The 21,250-nt window shown below is 39.3% G+C and overlaps 2 protein-coding genes across 4 annotated transcripts; one reads left to right on the top strand and one right to left on the bottom strand.

Moving 5' to 3' along the window:
- The first annotated feature begins 144 nt into the window (after nucleotides 1-144).
- Nucleotides 145-3,360, top strand: LOC148803445 (uncharacterized). The gene is made up of 4 exons (XM_088895860.1): nucleotides 145-936; nucleotides 1,553-1,680; nucleotides 1,873-2,090; nucleotides 2,960-3,360. Exons 1-4 carry the CDS (start codon nucleotides 145-147, stop codon nucleotides 3,358-3,360), a joined length of 1,539 nt encoding a protein of 512 aa, XP_088751986.1.
- Nucleotides 3,361-15,634: 12,274 nt separating this feature from the next.
- On the bottom strand, nucleotides 15,635-18,939 carry LOC104604941 (uncharacterized). 3 transcript variants are annotated; one of them, XM_010269522.3, is made up of 3 exons: nucleotides 18,621-18,939; nucleotides 17,326-18,468; nucleotides 15,635-16,431 (listed from the first exon to the last, which is right to left on the bottom strand). In XM_010269522.3, exons 2-3 carry the CDS (start codon nucleotides 17,969-17,971, stop codon nucleotides 15,800-15,802), a joined length of 1,278 nt encoding a protein of 425 aa, XP_010267824.1. In that variant the 5' UTR covers nucleotides 17,972-18,468; nucleotides 18,621-18,939; the 3' UTR covers nucleotides 15,635-15,799. The 3 variants fall into 3 exon arrangements, with proteins under 3 accessions (XP_010267824.1, XP_010267825.1, XP_088760423.1); XM_010269523.3 differs by having other exon boundaries at nucleotides 18,727-18,939; XM_088904297.1 differs by having other exon boundaries at nucleotides 18,758-18,939.
- Nucleotides 18,940-21,250: the final 2,311 nt, after the last annotated feature.

The following is a 21,250-nucleotide window of genomic DNA, read 5'->3' as shown; positions in this document are numbered from 1 at the left end:
TTTAGGAGTTAGTTGCCACAAGCTTAGGAGATTGATTGCTTGATTGTAGGGATATAGTCGTTTATATATTTGAGTTTTCTCAATGAATGAAAGAATAAGAATTAACCAGCCAAGCTCTGCTTTTTCATGGTATCAGAGCCGAACATGGCTGAAAACAAAGAACAAGAACAGGGCGGTGGTCAATTGACAAAGAACGTGATCTCGCCCTACCTTTTATCAACCAATGACAATCCAAGTAGCATTATCACACAAATCCAGCTTAGAGGCGACAATTATGATGAATGGGCTCGAGCGATAAGAACGGCGCTGCGAGCCAAGAAGAAATTCGGCTTCATCGATGGATCGGTGAAACAACCTTCGAACGATTCAGTGGAATTGGAAGATTGGTGGATGGTGAATTCCATGCTTGTGTCGTGGATTCTGAATACGATTGAACCAAATTTGCGTTCAACCGTAACGTACACGGAAATTGCAAAGACGCTCTGGGACGACATAAAGGAGCGATTCTCTGTTGGTAATGGACCACGAGTTCAACAATTCAAATCCGAACTGGTGAATTGCAAACAAAGGGGTATGATGATTCTGAATTACTATGGCAAACTCAAGATGATTTGGGAGGAATTGGGAAATTATGAGCAATATCCCACTTGTCAATGTGGTAAGTGCAGCTGCGACATAAGCAGGGCATGGGATAAAAAGCGAGATGAGGAGAAACTTCATCAATTTTTGATGGGGCTAGATGACACGGTCTATGGAGGTGTGTGTTCGCATATACTAAGTACAGAACCTTTGCCAAGCTTGAATCGAGCCTATGCCATAGTGATTCAGGAGGAGCAAGTTCAAACCATGACCCGCGCAAAGGAAGAGAGAAGTGAACCTGTGGCCTTCACAGTTCAAGCAGGGAAGAGGCAAAGCGAAAGCAGAGACAAGAATGTGGTATGTACTCACTGCAACAAGGCAGGCCACGATGCAGTCTTGTTTCCAACTGATCGGCTACCCTGAATGGTGGGGTGATCAACCGAAAAATAATGCTCGTGGAGCAGGCCGTGGGCATGGTGGACAGAAACAAGGTGCAGGGGCAGGAGGAGAGGTCGTGGCGGCCAAGTCAGGGCCAATGCAGCCCAAGTCTCTGCACAAGGCAATGCGTCTCAAGGAGAATCAATCAATGCAGTCAAGGCTGGGTTAAATGGACTAAGTAGTGAGCAATGGAACATGTTACTCAACCTTTTGAACACACGGAAAGAGGGGAGTCACCGACTAAGTGGTAAGCAAAAGTTGTTAAAGTGGATAATAGACACAGGGGCTTCTCATCATATGACAGGAACTCAAGTCGATGAGAGACATAAAAAATGTCATTCAATGCTCTGTCGGGCTGCCAGATGGGAAAGCGACAATAGTAGAGAAAGAAGGCACAGTTGCACTGGATGATCATCTGAAACTGACTAATGTTTTATATGTGCCTAGTTTGAATTGCAATTTAATTTCTGTGTCGCAATTGATTGAGGAGTCGAATTGTATTGTTCAGTTCACTAATAAATTCTGTGTGATACAGGACCGCACTATGAGGATGTTGATTGGAGCAGGTGAGCAGCAAGAGGGACTCTATTATTTCTGGAGCATTGCATCAGCAAGAGCAATGAAGACTACAGAGAGCAATACGTGTGATATTTGGCATCAAAGGTTGGGGCATCCTTCTCATAAAATTGTTAAGTTGTTGCCTTTTGTCAGTACTAAGAATAATAATGATGACAGTATTAAGAGTTGTGATGCATGCTTCCGAGCTAAACAATGTCGAGAAGAGTTTGTTTCTAGTAATAATAAAGCATCTGATATTTTTGAGTTAATTCATTGTGATTTATGGGGCCCTTATAGAACTGCAGCTTCTTGTGGTGCTCATTATGTCTTGACAATAGTAAATGATTTTTCTAGAGGCGTTTGGATTTATCTTATGGTTGATAAGACGGAAGTGGGACGAGTTCTTCAAAATTTTTTTGCTATGGTTCAAAGGCAATTTAACAAACCTGTAAAAGTGATTCGTACTGATAATGGGACTGAGTTTGTCTGCTTGACTAGTTATTTTGCTGAAAATGGTATTATTCATCAAACCACTTGTGTTGGGACCTCTCAACAAAATGGGAGGGTTGAACGCAAACACCGCCACATACTCAATGTTGCCCGTGCATTACGTTTTCAAGATAGTTTGCCTATTGATTTTTGGGGGGAATGTGTATTGACCGCATGTTATTTAATTAATCGGACACCGTCCATTCTGTTGAAGAGAAAGACTCCCTATGAAGTTTTATTTAGGCGACCTCCTTCTTATGATAATGTGCGAGTTTTTGGTTGCTTGGCATATGCGCACAATCATGGACATGGAGGGGATAAATTTGCTAGTCGGAGCAGATAGTGAGTTTTTGTTGGGTATCCTTTCGGAAAGAAATGATGGAGCTTGTATGATTTAGAGTCCGACACGTTTTTTGCATCAAGAGATGTTACCTTTTTAGAGCATGAATTCCCTTATGCACACAAGGAGGATGAACAGCCAAACAAAGCACAAGGCCAATTTAATTGTGAAATAGGTGGGACAGATGAGGTGTTGGTGCCGTCCACTTATTTACATGGGCAAGAAAATGGCGAGATGGAGCTTGACCAATGAGGTGAATTAGCTGAAGAAGGAACCCGCGTAGAACCGAATGCAAATGCTGGTGGACCCATGCATCCTTGTGACGCCACCACAGAAAATGTAGGCGAAGACAGTCCTGACATAAGGAGGGTGGCGATATTGAGCAGTAGCAGCAATCTGAATCTTAGTTGCAACAATCTGAATTTTATTTGGGGCGTGGGCATCGACAGAAACAACAGTCCACAAGGTTGAGAGATTATGTGCTTCACACCGCACAACGATTGAGTCCCTCTCCGCATCTCATTGCAAGCTCACTCGGCCAATCACATTCTGTAGGTAGTCCTTATCCCATAGATAACTATGTGAACTATAACAATTTTTCTTGTCGACGTCGTGCTTTCTTGGAAGCTATTACTACAGGAGTTGAACCTACTTCTTTTGCTGAGGTCGTAAAGGATGAAAAATGGAGAGATGCAATGCAGAAAGAAATACAAGCACTTGAAAATAATCAGACATGGACTGTGGAGCCTTTGCCATCCAAAAAACGAGCCATAGGATGCAAATGGGTATATCGAATCAAGTATAATGTTGATGGGATAGTAGAAAGATACAAAGCTCGTCTCATGATTTTTTGGAGCAAGCAGGTTGAGGGAATTGGTTATAATGAAACTTTTGCCCCAGTTGCAAAAATGGTTACTATCTACACCTTTCTTGCAGTTGCAGCAGCTAGAAATTAGGAGCTTCATCAAATGGACGTGCATAATGCATTCTTGCATGGTGACCTTCATGAGGAAGTTTACATGCGAATGCCTCCTGGTTTTCAGTCAGATAAACTAGGTATGGTGTGTCGGTTGAGAAAATCTCTGTATGGCTTGAAACAAGCGTCGAGATGTTGATTTGCTAAATTAGCCGCTGCTTTGAAGACATATGGATTTGAGCAATCATGTTCAGATTACTCCCTCTTCACCTTTCGTCGAGACAAGGTGCATCTGCTTGTTCTCGTGCATGTAGACGATATTATCGTGTCAGGTAATGATCGTATGGCCATTCAAGTCTTCAAGAAATATCTGAGTGACTGCTTTCATATGAAAGACTTGGGACCATTGAAATATTTTTTGGGCATTGAAGTTGCCCGAAGCTCAGCAGGAATTTTTCTATCTCAATGTAAATATGCATTGGATATTATCTCTGAAGTTGGATTACTTGGTGCAAAACATGCATCTTTTCCTCTAGAGCAGAATCACAATCTAGCCTTGGCAAATGGGCCTTTCTTATCTGATCCTGAGCGATATAGGCGCTTGGTGGGCAGACTTATTTATCTCTCAGCAACGCGTCCAAATTTGTCTTATTGTGTGCATGTTCTGTCACAATTTATGCAGCAACCATGGGAAAAACATTGGGAGGCCGCATTGCGGGTGGTGCGCTATTTTAAAGGAAATGTCTTATTGTGTGCATGTTCTGTCAAGGAATTCTGTTGCAGCCAGACTATGACTTGCAGTTGTATGCATGGTGTGATTCAAACTGGGCGAGCTATCCTTTGTCCCGACATTCTCTTTCTGGGTGGTTTATTCTGCTTGGGAACTCGCCTATTTCCTGAAAAACTAAGAAACAACATACTGTGGCTCGTTTTTCAGCAGAAGCAGAGTATCGATCTATGGCCACTGCCACGTGTGAATTAAAATGACTGAAATGATTGTTATTAGCTCTTGAAGTTACGCATCCAAACCCAATGAGATTGTATTGTGATAGTCAGGCAGCCTTACATATTGCAGCAAATCCAGTGTTTCATGAGCGTACGAAACATATTGAAGTTGATTGCCATTTTGTACGTGATGAGATTCAAAATGGTTGCATTCGTCCTGCTTACGTGTCGACTACCATTCAGCTGGCTGATATTTTTACAAAGTCACTGGGTAGCAGAGAATTTGAGTACTTTCTTCGCAAGTTGGGCATTCACAATCTACATGCTCCAACTTGAGGGGGGGTGTTAGGATTGTGCTGAAAATCTAGAACTAGTATCCATGTATATCTCTTTCCGTCTATATCTCTTTTACTAGTATCTCTGTATATCCTATTTTTGGCATGTATATTTCAGTTAGGAAAGATATGATTTAGTTGCCATTAGTTTAGGAGTTAGTTGCCATAAGCTTAGGAGATTGATTGCTTGATTGTAGGGATGTAGCCGTGTATATATTTGAGTTTTCTCAATGAATGAAAGATAAGAATTAACCAGCCAAGCTCTGGCTTTTTCACTCCTTGATACTTGCCAGATTCCTAAAGCAGTTTTGCACCAATGTCACCACATCATTTCGAACCGTTGACCAGCATTTTTGGTAAACAGAAGCCTGGACTCCATCGGGGCCTGGAGCCTTATGTGCTCCAATAGCAAAGATGGCGCTCTTGATCTCTTCTTCTTCAGGAATGCAACAAAGCATTTCATTTTGGGCTTCTGTTATTTGCACATCCAAATCAAGGAACTCACTAAGATCTGGGTTGTTCGACCGGAACAAAGTCCGGAAATAATGAGATAATGTGTCCATGATGCAGTTTGGAGAAGATGTCCACCTACCATTTGAATCTTTCAGCCAATGGATTGTGTTTCTTCTTTTTCGATTGGAAGCATAGCATGGAAATATCTAGTGTTTCTGTCTCCGTTAGCAAGTCAATCAATTCTTGCACGCTGCTTCCAGTAGCACTCTTCCCTGTCCAACCAAACTTCTAGTTGTCTTCTCAAATCCAACTCTTTATTTGTGTCTCGTGAAACACTGTCCTTCATCTGTACCAGAGCTATCTCCTTCTCAAGACGTTGGATATTTGAGGCAATGTAACTACACTGCTCTTGTCCCCAAATCTGCATTTCTTTCTTTACCTTTTCCCATTTATATGAGTAGGGTCCCGTAAAATGGTTCCATTGTCTTGTGAGCTCATTCAAGAAACCTTCTTCTCTCATCCAGCACTCCTCAAATTTCAAACATTTTCGGCTCTTGAAGGGTTGTAGATGTTTTAGGAGCAGGGGTGCATGGTCACTAGCAATCATGCATGGGAAGATGGTTTACAACAGCAAGTGGAAAAGTTTGGAGCCAATCTGCTGTAATGAGTAACCAGTCCAGACGCTACAAGATTAAATGTCCATTGGATCTTTGGTTTGATCAAGTAAAGGCCGGTCCAGACCAACCCAAATCAATTAGTCCAATTCTGTCAAGGACTGCATGGAAGTCAGCTAGACGACGAGTATTAGGTCTTTGCCCCCTAGACTTTTCAAATGGGTCCATAATGGAGTTCAGGTCACCCAGTAAACACCATGGGCGATCTGTGAATTCAGCAAAAGCATACATGTCATGTGCAAACCGGTTCCTGCCATTAGAGCCGAGGTGAGTATAATAGCAAAGCATATCCCACTCCACGTTACAAGGCCAATTACAAACCCGGTCAGCAATTTGATGGGGGTTATCAAAAAGCACATCTACTTGAACTCGTTTGATCCATCCAAACCACAGACCTCCAGACAGGCCTGCTGACTCAACAATATGAACATTATAATTAACAAGACAAAACCGAAGCAAAACTCTACTCTTAACTTCATCACACTTTGTTTCAGAAATGAAAAAGAAAACCGGTTTGTACTTAGAAAGGAGCTTCTTAAAGTGTTGAACTGTCGGGGGGCTCCCTCCCCCTTGGCAGTTCTACATTAGAAAACTCATGGTTCCCATGGTGGTGCTTACTGGCCCACCACCTTAGCCTCAGAAGTCTCAGTCAACCGCCCATCAGAACACGAGTCCAACTTTGATTCTCTTCATGCCAACTGTTTCAACTTTAGGCCCGTATTGGGTAACTCACGCCAATTTTGGCCATCAATATTAAGCTTCTTTCGTGGGGGCCCACAATCTTCATTAAAATCTCTCTTTCGAGATTTTAGGCTTCCTTGACTTCCTATTATGTTCAACCTATCACTCTCTTGACTTTCCATTAATTGATATTTACTAATTGGGTCTGCCAACTTTGATTTTGTAGCTAACGCCAATTCAACCTTATTTTGCTCCCTTGTATCATTACTTTCCAAATTTGAAGGCTCACGTTCCTTGGATTGTGGAGAGAACCGGAGTTATTTTCTCAACAGCAATGGAATGACTATTATGCCTCTCATCCTGTATCGAATTTTCGTTCGGTACCGGGTCTGTTATAGTATGGTTGGTGTCGCAGCTTTCAGTGTCCTCTGAGATAGAATCTGCACGTTTTTTCTCTATGTTCAATGAATTCCGACGCTCCTTTGACGGACTCTGGTGAATTCTGGTGATTTGCAATCTGGTGATTTGACGGACTCCTTTGACGGACTCCTTTCAAAGCAGTTCAGTGTCCTCTTGCAATCTTTTCCTGAATTCTGGTGATTTGCTTTCTTCGATCTTTTCCATAATATCGAACCGGATCTTACATCCCTCAACCTCATGTCCAAGTAATCCACATAGCGAGCAGAATCGGGGTAGACGTTCATAAGAAAGAGGGACAGTGATCTCCTCCCCATTCAAGAGTGTATAGAGTACACTTTTGATTAGTGGTTGATAAATGCTCATTTGGACTTTGATGCGTGCAAACTTGCACCAATTCTTGACATCTGGTTCTGGATCGACTGGTTTTCTTACAATGCTTTTGGCCTCAATCATCAAATATTCTACCGGGAGGTTGGACAGCTGCACCCATTCCCACAAAATTCAATTGATAAGAGGACGGAGCTCTATTAGCTTCACATTTAGCCATTAAGATGAAGTCACCATTGAAGTGCATCAAACACTTTGTCGCAGTCAAATTTTGAAAGGAACTTAACCATAAAGGTTTTACCTCCGTAATCAACTATATATCAGATCCACTTTTCAGCTACCACATAAATACTCTTGGAGTCCTGCTAATCGGAAAGGTTTATCTGTGAGCATCTTGATAATCATGCACTTCTCGTAGTCCTCTCCACTGCTTACATCTTCTTTCTTGGCTACTAATCTCATGGGAGTTTTATCTTGTAGGATGTTGGCAAAGCTCTGATAAATTTCATTTTGGAGTTCTTCTTCTGGTTGCACTATTCGGTCCATTTGGGTATAAGCAAAAGACGCCGACAGAGGCCGGCGAGGGATGTAGATGGTTACAGGGAAGGGGAGAAAGCTCGACTCACAGGGAGACCATACAAATACAAACTGACAGTGGAGTTTTACATACACCAAAAACAAATGCAACCTTATATTAAATTAATAGAATATCCTTCTACTTATATTTTTTGTTACTATCAAGTTTTTGTTAAATTAATAAAAATTAATTATCAAATAATAATTAATAGAATAAATTTCTATTAATTAATTAATTAGTATTAATTTTACTGTAAATTATTAATTTTTGTAAATTTTATTTAATATTAACAAAGTATACTAACTTTATTTAGTGTTAATTAATTACAGTACCTAATTAGTGTTAACTTCACTGTTTAAGTATTTAACTATGCTAACATATATCAGATTAGGAGCCCAATAATAACCCAAATTAAACTCTCCTGAAAATCCCTAATAAACTTGCTTAGTTTGTTCTACGTAGCCACTTTGGGACACTCTACAAACAACGGATCATTTTAGAACCGTTGGATTTTGCTTATTTGCAATGGATTTAATGCCATATATTGCTGTATAGTTGTTGCAAACAACATTAGTTTGGAATCTTTTATCCGCGCTAATAATACATGCTACATCAAAAAACGAAGCTCAAAAACCAAACTGAATGGAAATACAGCCCGATCATTGATATGTTGATTATCAACACTTCCCGTCAATTTTGAGGTAAAAGGTTTCTGAGGTCCATGCAATGGGCTTAATCTTGAGCGGTAAAGGCCCTTTACCTATGGAAATCTGCAAAATTCAATTGCTTGTTGGTTACCTGAAACCAAATCAGTTAACTGGAATTTTTTATTTAATTTCATTAATTTGGATTAATTTTTCAGTTTTTTTTTTTTTTTATGAACACCCTTAATAAATGTAATCCAAGTTCATTTTGATATTACACAAAGTTTCTCTTGATATACCAATTGAGTGATGATCAGTTGGTGCGTTGATTGAATAGTCCCAACAGATATGCGAATTCGAATTCCGCTATTACCAATTACCTCTGTGAGTCAACTCAATGTATTGTGTTAAATACCAAAAAAAAAAAATGATTTCTCTTAATAGTTAATGCAAGTGTTTGAACCTAATTGGGTATACCACAGCGGATCTGGACTCGCTTCTTAAGACCCCAGAAGGATGGCCCTACGAATCGGCAGAGCATGGTATATACAGGTACACCCCCTAACCCTAGCGCGCAAGCCACATGAAGAAGTTCAATAGTCCATAGGCACGAGAGTAATGAACCGGACAAGGCAATTGGATGATAATATGAGAATGGAATCAAGATGCATGCTACAGAGCAATGTCTGTCAGAAGGAAGCTGGAATCAATCCTAGGCCACCAGCCTTATTAAGCCTTTGGATTAGTATTATATAAAATGGTTGGTTCAGGAATGGCAATAGGGCGGATATTATATTTTTTGTTCCCATTTCTGATTTTGAAATTAACTTTCATTGATCCCTGTCAGGATAAACTTTGTTCTCTATCTCCGGGGATCGGTTTCTTGCGGGACTTAAATTCCCAAAATTTTTTTTAGATAATAATTTTTTTTTGAAAAATAAATTTATTTAAAATAAATAAAAATTTTTAAATTATAAATAATGCTTATATATATATATATATATATAACATTTATATAATCGGGTTAGGGTGGGACAAGGGCCTCAATCCCCATTCCCAATCTCGACCCCAATCGAGGATTTCTATTAATCCCCGTTCCTGTTCCTGCCCCGTCAAAACAATCCCCATCCCCAACCTCATCGGATAGAAGTCGGATACCATCGGGGATGGGAAAATTGCCGTCCTTAGTTCAGTGCTCTTACAAAATATAAGTTGAATTCCGTGAAGCCTCCATAGCTATGACAACTCTTCTAAAGACTACAAAAGAATATATGACGAGAGAGAGAGAGTCACGGGCCACGAGAACGTGATTAGCGCAAGACAAAATGGGGCATGATTTGGCATAAGATTCCAGTATCTCTCCATTGCTGCCCAGCCCAGTTAGTTGATCATATCATATGAACTGAAATGTGACAGTAGCTACAAACACACACCACCAGGCACCAATGAAAACGCCGTAAGCCATTGCCATTGCTGGTCCCGACTGTCCAGGACCTAACCTAGCCTCTCTTATTGTTTACACCACCAAGTGGCCCTTCTCTGATTTTTTAATTCACCGTTTCACACCAAGCAATGGCCCTTAAAACTATCAAAAGCTTTATTTAGCTTGGCCAGCAGTAGAATGGAAGCCATTAATGGACTGAAAAATCGCACAGGCGACTGATTCAAAGGAGAGCGATGATTGGAATATAATTCTGTCATTGATGAGTAAATCTGTGAAAAGTGAGAAACCTCACGCGATTCTCATTCGTATGGGGAGGAAATTCTTTCTATGTTGGAGCCAATAGTGACAAACAATCCTCACTGGTTACCATCTGATCTGATCACCAGCATAGAGGGTTGTCGGCTTTGTCGTATGGTTAATCCAACTGACCCATCCATCCCTCAATGTCGCATAGAGATTAGACTATGGGAATGGTAGGGTTAACTCATCAACTGCCCTTCACGCCTTCATGATTCATGAACTAAAAAGCCTTTTGACCCTTCTGCAAGAGGGCAAGAAAGCGTAAATATAAATGCACGCCTTAGCCCATTGCCTAAAGCACCCCACTTCAACTAGTAGCCCAAAATATTTACCTACAAGCAAGTCCATTGGACCAGTCTAATAAAATGTTCTGATTCATTAACACCTATATTCTTATCTTATATCAATGAATTGGATATTGGCTTAATCCAACCAAATCCAATATAAATTTTTACGACGTATCTTTCAAATCCAATCTAATAAATATTTTGGACCAGATTGGTCCAATCTATTATATCTTTTTTGGTCCGTCCAATCCGTTCAAATTGATTTTGGACTGGATGAGGTCCAATCCAAAACTAGTCCATTGACACCCTTACCGATTAGGACTTGGGTCCAGGTCCAGGGGCAAATTCGAACAATAATGAATTATAAAATTTGTGAATTTAATGAGGGTGAAAGCTAAACTATCCATTTGACTAGAAGGCCAAGTTTGGGAGTGCTTGCACTGGGATCACACTAAAAAGTATTTATTGGCGTTTGCCGAATAAGCCCAAAACATGTACTTATTAGAGAATCCCAAAATTCAGACTTATTTTTAAGTGCTTATTCAATAAACACTTATCTTTTTGCTGGCCTATCTTGGCCTGTCATGTCATTTTGAAGATACCTATATTAGCCCTATTTGAAATAAGTGCTTTTTCACCAAATGCTCATGAATACTTATTACAATAAGCACTCATTTTTAAGCACTTATTCAGCATCTGTTTGGCATTGATGTTGTTGCACCAAAAAATGGTGACACACCTGTGTCACGTTGGAAAAAAAAATGGTGCTCTAGGAAACACCAATATGTTTGAAACCATTTTTCCATAAAAAACAGTGCTCCAAGCTACGCTTTCGAAATCGAGAATGTGTGGTTTGGAGCAATGCCGAATTTGACATATTCTCAGATTGCAATTCATTGTTGCCAACAAGAACATGATGTGGCAGTGATGTGGACTTTCTATAATGGGTACCAATGCTGAAAATATATATGAAGTTCTGGTACCAAACAGAAAGTATTGCTATTGCTCCAGGAAATGTCTTACCTGACAGCAACGTTTTCCAAACAGAAAAAAAAAAACACTGTTTTCTTAAAAAACGATACTTCCAACCCACACATCAGCAGCATCAATGCAAATATATACTGAATAAGCACTTCCAAATGCCAAAATTGGAGAGCCCATGAATAGGTTTATTGTACATATCGACCACAAATCACAAACGAATCCGTGTAATTTCTATTTCTTCTGTGTTAGTAACAGCATTTAAGTTTCTTTTTCTTCAAAAAAAAAAAAAAGTTTCCTTTGCTTGAAGTGATAGTTTTTTTCTGGGTGGGGGACCCTTTATTAAGGTAGAGAAAATGATTCTTTTGGCCGTGAAAAAGATCGCCACTGAACTATACATAGGCACCTAGAAAGATAGTAATGTGGAGCAATTTTTAATTTTTTTTGGGTACAACTTGAAAGAAATGTGTAGCAAATTTTGGACTCTAAATCCACCCTATTAACGGATTTCCCAATAGTTGAAGTGATTTTTTTTATTAAGGTAGAGAAAATGATTCCTTTGGCCGTGACAAAGATCGCTGCTGAGCTAGAAATAGGCACTTAGAAAGATGACAATGTGGAGGGATTTTTATTTATTTTATTATTATTTATTTATTTATTTTTTTTTTTTTTGGGGGGGGGGGGGAGGGGGTTAGAAATTAAAAAGCAATGTGGGGCAATTTTGGACTCTAAATCCTCCCTATTAACAGTTTTCTCAATTGTTGAAATGACTTTTTTTTTATGGGTGGGGGACCTTATTAAAGGCAGAAGAAATGATTAAATTCCTTTAGGCGTGACAAGGATCGCTACTGATCTAAGAAATTGCCACCTAGAAAGACAGTAATGTGGGGCAAATTTTGGACTCTAAATCCTCCCTATTGATAGATTTCTCAATAGTTGATACATTCTGAATGCAGGGTATTTTGCTTTCAACAAAATTCAGGTGCAAAACACATCTGGTCTAGACTTTTGAAATCATCGTGATTTTTTTGTTTTTCTCGGTTGATCTGGGTCCGGAATTTGTACTCCGTCTTGCCATTTGGCCGACCTACAGTCTTACACCCTGGCCCCGTATAACTACAACTGCCATTCAAACATTTGAAGACCTTGTCTGAAGATACATAATTATAATTAGCATTCAAATCTTGTCAATTGGGAAATCAGTGTTCTAAAATGAGGGTTGGTGAAAAGAGTTGTTCTCACATCGTCTACAAAAATCATACTGCCGAAATCGGATTTGGTACTCATAAGACTGTGTTCATACCGTTTGTACAGTTCTTTACAGCTTTGTATTAAGAATATCTCCCCATGAAAAAAAGGTAGAGATATTTCCAATGCACAGTTGTAAAAGACTGTACTGACAGTGCAAACACGGTTTTGTGAGCAATGAAGCCGATATCCATACTGTTAGGGACAAAGCCGAAGGCGGCGACCAGTGGTAGATCAGTCTTGCGCCGGACCCCAGTTGATCTGGAATGTTAAAACAGAAGGATGGGATCTAATTTTATTCAAAACCCTTGTGGACTAATGTGGTCGGATGGGTTATGAACTTGCTGTTGCTTTTCTTAATCTACTAAAAATAAAAGAAGCATGTTGTAACGTAGTGCCTAGTTGAGTCTAATTTATTCAAAAGAACATTAATAAATTGAAGCAATTAAATTGAATAAGCAGTAGGTCTTTTCAAAGGAAACTTCTAGTTGTGATACTAGTCCTACTAGTGAATTGTTGATTAAATCATCTATTGACGTGGGCCAATGTCTCGGTGAGATCCAACTCAGTCCTCACAAGATCATGTTTATATCGTATTCACAGCCACTTGCAATGGTGTATTGAAAATATTTTTATTCATGAGGAGATATTCCCAATACACGGCTACAATGCAAATGGCTGTGAGGACGGTGTTGAATCCAAGTTCTGTCCTGGTACGTTCCTACTTTGCTACCATTAATTATATTGTTAACTACCATTTACCCATTTAACTGCTTTGAAAGCTGCAATTCGACTGATACACAGCTACCATGCATCATTCCATGACTAACTTGGTGCCTGTTTGAGAGTGCTTTCACACCGTTGCTTTTGCATCGCATGAGCCAAGAAACCAGAAAAGTCGTAAAGCCCCGTTTGATAAAAATTTGAAAAGCTGAAAAGACTTAAATGAGCCTAAAAATCAACTTTCCAAAAACAGGCTCTAAGTTTGGGGCAAGCTTGGATTGAGCATCCCTATATCGATTAAGCCCTCTCTTCCCAAAAACAGGCTCTTACGCCCATTATTTTCCTATTTTGGGGCGAGCTGCATTAATTGAATCACTTTGGTTGAGCACCCATATTCCGGATAATCTACTCCTTAAGTTGAACCGGGCCCCCTTTAACAGTCTCCACATTCCTCTGAACGACGACAAACCTAAATTTAACCTCCAAATTCGACAGTAGGCCAAAAGTTGTAGCCAATTAATATATGGATATGGATAGGAGAATGGGAGTTGGCACTTAAAGTGGATTAATGCGCAATCAGTAGTTGGTATGCATTATTGTTATGTCGTGAGCTGGAACCATAATAAATTGTCATTCCAGGCGTGTTCAACTGTTTATTTATTTATTACGTTCAGTTCAACTCTATTGATATAAATAAAAATCAAATGGTATTATCTTATAAGTTTGAATGAGACTGTCGTTTTGTCGCAACCTATAATCTCCTCTCCAGATGTAATCTCTATGGTTTCTAACAGTTGTTTTTTTTTTTTTTATTTTATCTTCACAGTTGGTTTGGTATTGATATATCTAAGACAACAATTGAATTCCATCAGTAACCCCTTATGATTCAATTCAAAAATCAAAATTGCAAGCCTCACTTGGTACGGTAATATTTATAAAACACATGTACCATCCATGGGCATTCAAAACTAAGCAGTAAGAGCAGTGGTGTGGTTACAGCAATGGGACACCCAACCTGTACATGCAATGTAGTGAAAGCCAAAACCATTCCAAAGTGAAGCAACAAACTAACAAACAAAGACGGTGCGGTTCCAAGTCCCAACCCAAATTCATCTCATCTTCTATTAACAATAGGATCAGAGACCTCTGAAGTTGATGCAGAGCGGGCATTTCAAGAACAAGAATTTAATAGAGACATTCAAATCTGGGCCCTGGGATATATATTATATATATGGGTGTGGAAGCCGGAAGGGACAATAATCTGACTACTCGGAGGATAGGCCATTTAAGACGGCATTGCTTCTTGTCCGTATGGTCCTAGACTTTGGACCTACCTCTGCCCCAACCTCAAACATGTCCCACTATAAGGACCACATTCCCCTTTCACCTTGTAATGCAAATTGGGAGTAAGATTTTATCTGTTCGAGTGTTTGCTACTTGGAAGGGAATTCATAGTAAAGAACTAACTATTCATTTGATTCGTTTCAAGTTTCAAACTCCAACTAGGACTGTGGCATTGATGAAGATGAAGTTTGAACATAAAAACAGAGTCTGCCCTGGGGCCTGGGTATTAACTGTCAATTAAAGTCAGACAGATCAGAGCTTGAATATTTCAGGGGCAGCACTACCGTCTGTATTTTGTTATGTCATGATAGAAAACCGAAGCATTAAACACAGCACAATTGAGGTTTTAGCTAAAACATATATTAATATGATACTCCTAACCCCAAGTGCTCAAGGGTCCCGCTCAATCCACTGCTCAAAATGATAGTGACCAGATGAAATACACCAAAACCCAGATTCAATTCTACTTTGTTTAGGCTAAGAAGTTCCCATAGAAGATCCCCATGTCCCCTAAATGAGACACTAGATGATAGTTTCTCCTCTTTTGACTGGAAGCGGGTCTTGCTTATTTCTCGCGAGTGGCTATATAAATCATTATTCATTAACCTTAAGGGGGGGAAATATAAACAAAATCTAGCTGGTGGCTGCTTAATGGTTAAAAGACAGCAAAAGTTCAAACACCTAAAGGATCCACAACTTCCCTAATCTCACATTTTTATTCTGAGGAAGCAGAGGCACCATGAACAAAGATGATTATCTTTCTTCTTTTTTATTATGAAGGATAGACATGAAAGCATTTCTAGGTGGCAGATACAGTCAACATGGAGAAGGAGCCTACTGATCTGTACCATGTGGGTTGGGGCAAGGAGGAATCAACATTCTTTCGATTACATATATATAAAAGAATTAAGAAGAAAAAAGAACAAGGAAATAGCTGCACAGACAATTAATCACCTAGATCAAACCATGTTATAGGGGTTGTTGCACTGACAATTAAGCAGCCAGATTGAACCATGAGATAGGGTAATGAAGAAAAAGGAAAATGAATTTCACAAAACTTTCACAAGCTATAAGACAAGGAATATCTTTTAATCTTTCAGGGTTTGCATATTACCACAAAGCAAGGGAGAAGAGCTCTAGGGTTAAGCAAATAGAGCTCTTCAATATTTGAATAAAGGCCCACTTTCCCAGCTAATGAATCGAACCCCGTTTGTCCTGCTAGTTCTTGGAAGTTCTCCAAAGGTCTATGGACCCTCCCAGCAATCACTCGACAAACTATTAGAGCCTTCCTCACAGATAGGTTTTCTTCATAAAGTTCGATCGATTCAAAAGCTCTTCCACTTGTGGAAGTCGTGAAAACACCAATGCCTCCCTTTATCTCCTTCTTGGTAGAAAATCCATGTCTTATAATCCGACAAACACTGCATTTGTCGGACACACAAAGATTGGAAGAGCCATTCATACCAAGGGAGCATGCCACAGTTGTGCCATAGAACCTCAAAAGCTCATTTCCATCAGCCAGGCAACGAGGGTGTTTCTTGGGGAGTTTGCTGGCTTTCATCTTCACCATCTCCCTGTATTCTTCAAAACGAGCTAGGGTCTTTTGCATATTGTGGACCTTCAATACCCTCTCAATCCGCCCACAGTTGCTTTCAGTCTTTAACCAACTTGTCCGACAAATTATCTCTACAATCTTCCTAGATGAGTCTCCTTCAACAAGTTCAGTGACTGCACAGGTCCATAGAGCAGAAAGTGAATCATTGGCAGAGAAAACTACCCCAGAGAAGAAAGAAAGAGCATATGTTCAAAGTTGAGAGTTGGATGAATTGAATCCAAATATAGGGAACTAGATGAAGCAAATGCTAGATATTAGAACAAATTAATAGCATGGAAATTCAACAAAAATACTAAGGAGAATGAGGAGTTACACATTTTGTTACTAACTCAAATAATTCAGATGATCGAGAATATGAAATGGATGAGTAAACTCTTTATCTTACTAGTTTGTTAGAGCTTATACTAAATTTGAATATATAAATAATATAAATCTATAGAAGAAATTATATCTAAATAAAGAACATGTGAGCATCTAATAAAGAGAGGAAACATAGATTGTCTTTGAGAAGAGAATAAAACACTAGGAAACAGAGATGCCCACCAAGGTTTCAGAGAATCAAGAGGAAGAACAAGCCAGTGAAAAGTTCAAAGGGTAATGAAGTCCTCATGGCAATAGATGAATTTTTGGAATTAATGACCTTGCCTCCATATGCAACTTCATTTAGGAAGGGAAAGTTGATTTCCTTTATTTTTCTCTTCACAAAAAAGAAAATTCACTGCATTTAAAATTCTGAAGGATGCATTTGTTGTGAAAACTATAAGAGGAGAAAAAAAATTGTGGATACAAAGTAATCTCAGATGGCGACTTTCCCCTATTCAGAAATCAGAACCTAGGGAAAAGAAAGAAGTCCGCTAGAAATTATCAAAAAGAAGCCTGGCGTAGAAAGGACTAAGGAGAATATTAGGTTTCCTCTACTAATGAAGGAAGAAGCGTCAAATGTAAACATCTTTTTGAAATGCAAAAAAAAAAAAAAAATGCTTGCAGAGAAGTATAATATTGCTTACCAGCATGTTTGGATAGATGATGGGCTTCTGCAGCTTCCCATTTCCCAAATTGCTCTCCACATTTATGGCAAGTCACAGTGGAAGAACCATGAGAATCTACATCATGGGAAGCCCTGGGATTTGGTGGAATACCACCACCATCCCCGCTACCAAAAATAGCAGAACCTCCAAATATAGAGCCTTCTCTATCAGAGAGAAAACCAGGAGACTTCCTGGGAGGGGTGGCTGAGCTCTTAAATGAAGGGTTGTAGTAGTGCATGGTATGGTGCCCTCCAGGACCAGGTGTCCCAGGCCTAAGCGTACCCACAAATGTTGAGTCACCACCACCAGCCGCTTCATGTAAACCCCCAAAACCAGTTATCTTGAGCTCGCATGTTGAATTACTGAGAATCACTTCGTGCGTTATTGGGTTGAGAAACTCACTACTTCCAATAGATCTCGGGCTGCAACTCGGAGGCTTCTCCAAGTGTCTCTTGCTTCCATGGATTACATCTTTCAGGTTTGCTATGGACCTTGAACAGCCGGACCTCCCTGTTTTTCTTGTCAAGATGGTGCTCAAATGGCTCCTGGCTTTCGGGTCATGAACATCTGAAGGCTCTGATTTGCAGTGGAGTGATCTCTTTAGAACAAACCAAACTGTAGGCATCTCTTTCCTTTACACTGTTCCTATGTCAAGGGGGTTCTGCCTTCAAATACTCAAAACTCTTCTCTGCAACCTTCCTCTATTTCTGACCAGCACTGCCTTCAAGGGTCCATCACTTTCCATTGCCATGGTTTTCAGAATCACCGTTGCCCGGGCTTTCTACCATTGAAGCTGGAAAAAGAGGCTACAGAAGCATGTCACCCCTTCGTCCTTCCCCGTAATTTCTTTCTAATTTTGGAACAAGTATCTGCAGCTCTAATCCAAAATTAATTTGCAAGCCCACCGGTTCTGTTCTGTAAGGCCTCAAGCCTTCAACTCAACCACCGCAAGTGCGATAGGAAACCAACTAAAAAATCCTCATAAATCACTCAAAAAGATAAGATTATTTCAAACTTCAAAGCACTTGAAACAATGCGCGCGTCTTTTGGGAATCAAGCCTACCACTACAGGAGCTGAACTCGAAAATCCCAGCAAAGCATGGCTCAGGCCTCAGGATGGGCCTTCATGAGAGAGGAAGAAGGGGACAGATATTAAGTTAGAACCAGAAACCAAGGGAACCCCCCCAGTTATAAAAGAAACAGAAATATATAAAAACTCAAATGGGAAACATAAAAAACTAAAGAATCTTTGGTTCTTGGGACGTGAAACCAACCTGAGAAAACCTTGTTCAGTGGCATTAATTAATCAAATACAGAAAGCGCAATGCCTTTTTATTACACTCATATTTAAACAACTCAAAATTCAGAACAGAAGCTTACAGAGAGAGAGAGAGACTTGATAGAAGCGTACTAGCATTTGATTTAAGGTCTAAAACTTTCATAGAAATCACAACTCTTTGGATGAATTTTCGTCGGTGAATGAATCCAAAGAAGATCTAAAGTCTCCAGGAATTCAATTCATATAATCCTTGCCTTTGGCTTTTGGCAGCACCTGTCCTCTCATTTGTCGCAGACCGGAACTTGGTTTTACATACTTACAGGCAGTAGCAGTGCTACACGTCTTAGATTTTGTACAGTTGTCGCGTCTTAATTGCATTCAACCAGTAATAATTCCAATTAAATAGCATTTAGTTTGCAGCAACTGATGGGATTTTACTTTCCACCTTACCCCAGTGAAGTCACTTACTACATCCCTGAGGCCTGATCAATTCATTAATTGATCTGGCTTCCAAAGGAAATTACCAAAATTTCCCTTACCGAAATGTCAATAGCCACCAGAAAGACAGGGATCACATCAGAGACCTCCTCACAGTTGGAAAAGGACCGTAAGTTACTCTCTTTAGACCGTCAGATTGGAATATTTGATCTTTTTCAATTATCGGGGATGAGCATAAGTTGTGGATGATCACTAATCACTCAGACTATCAAACATTTGAGCAGATTGCGACAACGAGGGACTACAATACAATCCTGAATCCTTCCGCTGGAGTGGGACCCGCAAATTAAATTCATAGTTGTTGTGAACATGTGGAGGTGATGTAATGTCCTATACTCCTATTTCGGCAAATTATCGTTGTCGTGAACCGGTTTGTTTATGCACTTGTCTCTTATTTAATGGGTAAAAGACTTAAACCCCCCTTCAAATTTCTTCTAATTATTATTGGTAAATCATTAAATTTTCAAAATAACAGAATTGTTATAAAAATCAGAATGCATCCCTTCTATTTCAAATTTCCGTCCCATTTGAGGTAATAATAATCATGGTTTTCAAAACAGGACCTGACGGTCCGACCGGAAAAGCTAGGAACCGGTTAGGTTACCGGTTCCATTTTTCCCTAAAAACATTGATTTTGGTCAGCAAACTGCTGACCCGGGCGGTTAACCGATAAAATGGTTTTGACCGTTTTTAATTTTTTAATTATTTTTATCAGAACAGGCTGACTGTTGAGTTCAAACGGTCGGACCATTCGACCCGAGAACCAAACCCTTAACTGGTTCATTCTCCGAATCAATTTTAAAAACCTTGATAATAGTTGAAATCAGACAATCTATCACTATGTTTATATTAATTAGTTTTTTAACATACCTAATGGGCCTCAGATCATGCCATGTGGCATCGGTTAGATCAAATCTTGACAGCCCATCATCAACTGATTTCTATCACTTTTAGGCAAGGTTAGCTATATAAAAGGAGGTGCCCATCTCAAAGTAAGTATATACACATTAGAATCCCAAAAGAACTACTAATGTTTATTAAGGATTAAACTTTGAACCCTCATTTCTTACTTGGTCCCGCCCCTCTTAAGCACTCTACTAACTTAACTATTAAAGTTTCTGAAATCTCCTTATTACCCTCGACCTCATATCTAACAGCAAGTATATATTCGATCAGGATTTGTTGCACTTTTTTCAGCACTTTTATTTCCTTGAAAGGATAACAGATAGATAATTAATGCTCATGTAAACTCAATTGGAGTTTTATTTTGGCTACAGCTCAATTTGGCTTTAAACCATTGAGCTCGGATTGTCAAATATGCTATTTCATTTGAGTATTCACAATCTGTTGATAGATGACAAATATGGCATTAACAATTTAGTATTTGTTTTCTTTATTAAACTCTCCATCATCTAGCAATATAGCTAACCAATTAGGAACCAATTAGGAGGTGAGCTCCACTCTGCACGAAAACCTGATCTTGTTTGAAGATCCATTTGTAAAACACCCAAATTACAGTTTTGCAAGATTCTATTGATTGAATCTCACTTCCATGGTCAAATCTTGCAGGTTTCAACACCTACCAAAAATATTAGAAAATAACAACATATTTATTTTTATATTTTTCCTTGCTTCGCCGTAAAAAGGCAAAAATAAGTTTTTGAAAAATTTTAACATCATACAAGCAAAAGAAAGGGAGGTCTTGTCAGATGACATCAACAGGGGAGGTGTTAGTCATTTTGTAATGAAAGGAAAAGTTTCAGTATTTATGTAAAAATTTTAAGAGAGGTTTAAGTCTTTTACCCTTATTTAATCTATATCAAATAAAGCAATTCGACCCATAATGCCCCTACTTCTAAGATTTTTTACCTTTTTTTATATTGAGATTGGGTTAAGGTCTTGCGTAATAAGAAAGTGGGTCGGATCCAAATTAGCTCCAGCTGTTGGTTTATTATTGACCAACCTGTCTAATTTCATGTGTAAGGCTTATTATTATTATTAACTTGGGTAGATCTATTACTATGTCATAACCTTGGATGAATTAGGCTGCATTTGACATTCTTGATTTTAAGGATTTATCTAATAAAAAATACCAAATGCAGCCTTATTGTTATGGGTTTGTAAAGC

Source organism: Nelumbo nucifera, chromosome 1 (genome assembly GCF_055504915.1).
Source record: "Nelumbo nucifera cultivar China Antique chromosome 1, China Antique-T2T, whole genome shotgun sequence".
NCBI lineage: Eukaryota > Viridiplantae > Streptophyta > Magnoliopsida > Proteales > Nelumbonaceae > Nelumbo > Nelumbo nucifera.
This window is presented reverse-complemented; position numbering and strand designations above follow the sequence as displayed.